A 5,950-nucleotide genomic window follows, 5' to 3' on the forward strand; every position below is an offset into this window, starting at 1 on the left:
TATGCTTCCCACGGTGCCTTTCCATCGAATTCCTGTGGCTTCCTTCGTACTGGATCACTCCTATTACTGACATTCATATCTGGGATGTAACTTCTAACAGGACTGTAGATGTCTGCATTAGGGTTTAGCTGCGTGGTCTGGAAGAGGCTTGCCACTTGTTTGGGGCTAATTAAGTCGTTGGCTAATGTATCCTCCTTGTGTAAAAGATAATAAATTATCCTTTAATGTATGTAATTCACTTTTAAATTTACTAATGTTTTCCATTTGTACTTTTTGCCATTGTTGTTGACTTTCCTGTAACTGTTGGAGACTTTCTTCCTGTTTATTTTCTTTCTCTTCCATCCACTGCTGTAGTCTCTCTTTTTGTTCATTTTCTTTCTCCTTCAATAGCTGTTGTAATCTCTCTTCTTGTTTCTTTTCTTTTTCCTCCAACAACTGTTGTAATCTCTCTTATTTTTTCTTTTCTCGTTCTTCTTGTTTCTTTTCTTTTTCCTCCAACAAATGCTGTAATTTCTCTTCTTGTTTCTTTTCTTTTTTCCTCCAACAACTGCTGTAATCTCTCTTCTTGTTTCTTTTCTCGTTCTTCTTGTTTCTTTTTCCTCCAACAACTGCTGTAATCTCTCTTCTTGTTTCTTTTCTCGTTCTTCTTGTTTCTTTTGCTCCTTATGTATTGCTGCCATCAAGTCTGCTAAGCTGTAGTTTGATTTGCCGCTTCTCGTTTCCTTTTTTTTTGTCCCACTCTCTGACACCAATTTGTTATGTCTCTGTTCGTTAGTTAATTTTCCGTAAATTCGTTCCGACGAAACTTTAGCGACACAAGTCCTTTCTTAAATAAAACTGGTTTATTCTTTCTGAATACAACTTTGCAATTCACTTAATTTCCACAGTCACGCTATAACAAACGCTTTAATTCACAACGAACGTTTCACGTGCTCGACTCAACAATACGTCTCTCTCTATCCGCAGTTCAATTATACATTGTTGCCGTCAAGTCTTCACCGTCTTATATGTACAAGAATATCGAAATCTAGTAAACGCTCGAGCATTCACGAACCTTCGAGAATATGACGTGTTACTAGCGTCACGTGACCCCCGCTGTCGTAACAGTATGTATAGAGCAGCATATGCATGAACCATAATACAGACTCTGGTTGTTAGTACGAAGTCTGCATTAAAATATGATTCAGAACCAGAAGAGTTGTTTTTAAAATGGCATAAATAGTTCAACATTTATATCTTACGATTGTTATGAAAATGTATTTAAACATTTTCACAAAGCTACACCATATTAAGTATTGTCTGGCAACAGTAAACGTATAGAAGTGGCTTGTATCTCGGAAATATTTTACTGAAAAGTATGCATACGAAAATAGATTATTTTATTAATACTTTATATGCAATAAGAAGAAAGTAATTGTGCATGATTTTTAGTTTATATTATGTTTACCAAGTTCCGATATTTCTTGTTACGTCATTTATGAATTTAAATTAGGATCTACATAGTATATTGAAATTTGTTTTTGAATTGTTAAGAATAGAGTTCCGATGTTTTGTTTTTCTGTATTGATTACTATTATCATTATTGAAGTGATACACGTTGCCCATATATTTTATTTCGAGGATATTATATTTCATCTGAAAATAGGAAGTTGGGAACAGTAGACATCATTATATTATAATACAAGCATAGCCCGTGTTTTACAAAAGAGAAAGAGCGAAAAAATAGAAGTTTTTGAATGGATTAGCGTCTTACCGACAGCGCAACATGCTTATAACCTGTAGTAATGTGCAGTACAAGAGCACGATCTAGGCTCTAATGTCATACGAGTGACGTCAAACAGGGGTCCATCCAGGGTCTTTCTGTCTCTTTGAAGGCGGGGCGTTCTTTCTACCATAAATAGCAACAGAAAGACGAATGTAGACTGTTTACTTGTGGTTTGACGGCTATTTGCGTTGGTGTTCACGGTTTAACATTTAACGATAACGGGTGTGTTAGACCTGTTAGCAAGCTAATTGTTGTTAGCCTTTTAGTGTGAACTTCAGTTTTATAACAGAAGCAGCAGGAAACTGGTAATTAAAGAAGTTTCGTATGTAATACTTTAGGCAGTTTTATTTTTCAAAATTCCTTAAAATAAGTTCAAGAAAAATCCGTCGTTATCTATTCACGCTGTTATATTCTTCTCAGATTTGAAAAAAATGGACCGACATTTTTAATAAATAGAGAGAAAATAAAGATTATGAAGGTTTCTCAATTAAAGGTAACATAAAATGAATTTAAAGACTACAGGTTATAAAACTGTTGGATGCTAAAATAATCTTGCCAGAATATCAGTATTTAAACTCTTCTATAATTTACTGTTATTCTCGTGATTTTGATTAGTTTTTATTTTAAACTAAAGGTGAATGTTTAATTTGTGCTTTTAATATGGAATTTAGTAAAGAATGGGTTGTATCTTCTAGACCTGTTGTAGTTGAAGGTAAAATCTTTCATGTATGTTGTATATTACAAATACAGGTTGTTTAAGTGGTGATAGAGAAAATATTTTTTGTGCAACTTGTCTCTCTTAAGCTAAGAAATATTTGATAAATTTGTAACAGCAAAGTGCTGCTTTTAAAAGCTCCAGTATTAACTTAGCTTTAAAGAGTCCTAAGCCAGAAAATATCAACTTAAAATATTGACATTACTTTTGAATTTGATATTAATTTGGCTAGAAATAAAATTGTGAGTAAATAAAAATGTGATTTGTAATTATGAGCTTAGTTTAACTGATTTGAGATTGTTTGAATTGTTCATTCTTAGTAAATTGTAAGTACATGCTTTGTTATCAAAACTGTGTATGTGAAAAGTTTCTTCTACTGTAATAAATACACCAATTTCTAGTAATTAGTTATATGAAAATAACTTTTCAATGAATACAATATTTGTTACCCAAATGATCATTTTACAACTTGTTTTTGGACCATTTTATTAATCAAATCGATAATATTTTAATGTAAATAAACTTTGTATGTTCCAGTTTTCATGATGCTAACTTTAGTTGAAAAACATACACTATAACTCTTGTGTGTGTGTGTGTAAAAAACAGTGTTTGTGGTAATTGTCTTGTAAAAACATATTGAAATACTTCTATATGAATCCCCCAATGGAACAGCTGTAAGTCTATGGACTTATAATGCTAAAATCCAGGTTTCAATTTCCTGCAATGTGGAACAAACAAATACATTTATATAAATAAATATAAAACACTGGAAGCAGTTTCATATCATTAGTAAAGAATGGATAGAAGAAATCTTATTTTGTTTTTTAATTGCAGTGTTGGTAATTGGTGTTTCAATTTCTTTTGTAGTGTGTCAGTTTCCTGTTGTCTTTATTTATGTGATTTGCTTTAAATATATATATATATTCTTAATAGGTTATGAACAAGTAGTCTTCTAAAGAGTTTCCACTGATGACATGAATCTTTGTTTAAAGGATGGGTTGTGTGTCCTCTAGACCTGTTGTTGTTGAAGGTAGAAACCTGTTTCATGTAAGTTATATAACAAATAAAGTTAAATTATAATTCGTGAGACTTTCTTAAGTTACTGTTTTTAGATTTGTCATAATTACATTTAACACACCTCCACCATAGTAATTCTAACTTTTCTACTGGTTAAAAATTTCACTGACACAAGCCTAGGAAGTCTTCCAAAGTTAACATTTTTCTTATTATGGTTAGATTATCTTTGTAATCAGCATTTTTAAGAAATAAATTGTATGATCCATAAAACTTAATGGAAATTAAGTAATTCATAGAAAAATTATTATTAGCATTTATACAGTATTGTTAAAATTGTAAATTTTTGATATCTTATTAAGTCACATGATTTATACAAACAAATATATTATAGTCTTTGTCAACTTCGTGCTGTTACATTTAGTTTAGATGCTTTTGATGTAGGTTCAGAGGTCCATAGGAATATTTTATTTAAAGACTGTGTAAAAGACATGAATGTTGAAAATATTTTTGTGATAATTAAGTAAGTTAGGCTGAAACTAGAAAATAAATATAATTCATACTTAATTTTTGTTACTTTGTATTTCTGACAGTTAAATTATTTTATTGCTTAAGTTGTATATGATTGGAGATATAAAATGCTATGATAGGATGCCTCAGTCAGTAACCAAGTAAATAACTGGACCAAGATATGAGATGTATTTCTATGTACACTTAAAAACCTTAGTTCATATTTAATTGAACTAGTAGCACAGATCTGTTAGACCAGCTTTTATTATGGATACATTGAGATTGAAATTGAGGTTCTGCTCCAGATGTATTGCAGCTATGGATATGATGAAGTAAATGTCAACTCTTAATTCTGGTGTTGGTATTGAATCTAGTGAAAGAATATATTTTTACAAATACCTGAATCTTTACGTTTTATCAACCACATGTTTCCTACAAACTGCTATCATGTACAAGGGTTTCGGGTAGTTTTTTTTATTTATTTGTAATGATAAATGACTTAGAACATGTTGAGGAATAGAAATACCTGTTTTATTGAAGATGGACAAAAAACAGTAACAACTCGTGTGATGTTCATATGAAGCTCTCTTCTAATCTCATACGATGAACCAAAACAACCAGTTCCTATTACCAAGCTCATAAGTATCAGCTGCACACCAAATAAATGTAGCTTGGTAACACATGTGGTACTCCGGTGTTTTTTGCAATATGTCCTGTGAATCACGTGATGAAAAGGACAGGGATAGGGTTAAAAATGGCCTTGACATTGAAGATAACACAAAAAATCATCAGTCAACAAAGTCAGAATTTTATTTTATATATTAGAATCATTACAGTTTCAACTAGTCCTACTTTCCATTTCACATTCTTCATATAACTAGTTACATAATATTCTAAAGATTTATACTTATTAAAAAGTAATACTGATTGACCAAAAGCTTCTTCCACCTGCTTTATCTTGTTGGGAGAAATACTTGAATCTGCTAATGCAGTTGGAAAGGCTTCATTCACTTTTTTTTTCTTTGGGCTTATTTGGACATAAAATTTCAAAATCTGATTTAGATCTTTATTAGATTGACTGTATAAATACTTGCACTATCAGATCAAATAAACTTGAGTCAATAAAGCTTATAGAACCTTTTTAAAGACAACATTTTTTCCAAAAATATAGGTAATATTTATCACATAGGTTATTAATCTTTTGTGCCTATGTGTTTATTGTTTTGCTTCACTGTATTTAAAGCATTGTTAATAAGCAAAACAGTTTTACAAGTAGAAAAGTACACTAAAAACTACCACATATATTCTTTAACCCTTCCCTTGTTTAATGTCATATAATAGTTTTTATGGATACACTTATTTCACTACTTATCCAAGTGAAGCATATCCTTCTAGTATTATTGAAAGAGAGAGTTTGAGCAACTAAAATCCTAGGTTTACATTTTCTCTGAAAGTAACTTAACCTGTCATTATTCACTTGAAATCTGAATGTTACATGTGATGCTCAGACGAAGCTCTCTTCTGAACTTTTAACATTGAACCAAAACAACCAGTTCATATTGCCATGTCCACAATTATCAGCTGCATGCCAAATAAATGTAGCTTGGTAGCACGTATGATACTCTGGTGATTTTGCATTATGTCCTGTGAATCACACATGATCAAACGGACAGGGACGTGGTTAAAAGTAGCCTTCACAATAAAGGTAACACAGACAATCATCAGTGAACAAAATTAAACCACACTGATGCCCTCTTATGAAATTACTTGAAAAAACCTGCTGTATTAACTTATTATGTACAATATTTAAATTATATACAAAAAATAGTTTTAAGTTTAAAATTAACTTGCAAAAGGTCTGACATCTCTTTCCCTTTCAACAATCATGAGTTTATTATGGCTTGAAATACTAATCATTTACATACAGAAACACTCCTATGTATGTG

General features: G+C 31.2%; 1 protein-coding gene across 2 annotated transcripts in view; it reads left to right on the plus strand.

Moving 5' to 3' along the window:
• The first annotated feature begins 1,918 nt into the window (after positions 1-1,918).
• The window catches only part of LOC106473607, an 11,111-nt gene continuing 7,079 nt past the window's right edge, over positions 1,919-5,950 (plus strand). Inside the window, exons 1-2 of one of the 2 annotated variants that reach the window (XM_022402003.1) lie at positions 1,919-2,258; positions 3,414-3,527. In XM_022402003.1, coding sequence (XP_022257711.1) covers positions 3,474-3,527 — 54 coding nt within the window. In that variant the 5' untranslated portion in view covers positions 1,919-2,258; positions 3,414-3,473. The remainder of the gene's footprint in view (positions 2,259-3,413; positions 3,528-5,950) is intronic. The other variant, XM_013934289.2, reaches the window with a different exon arrangement.

Source organism: Limulus polyphemus, unplaced genomic scaffold (assembly GCF_000517525.1).
Source record: "Limulus polyphemus unplaced genomic scaffold, Limulus_polyphemus-2.1.2 Scaffold6319, whole genome shotgun sequence".
In the NCBI taxonomy this organism is placed as follows: domain Eukaryota; kingdom Metazoa; phylum Arthropoda; class Merostomata; order Xiphosura; family Limulidae; genus Limulus; species Limulus polyphemus.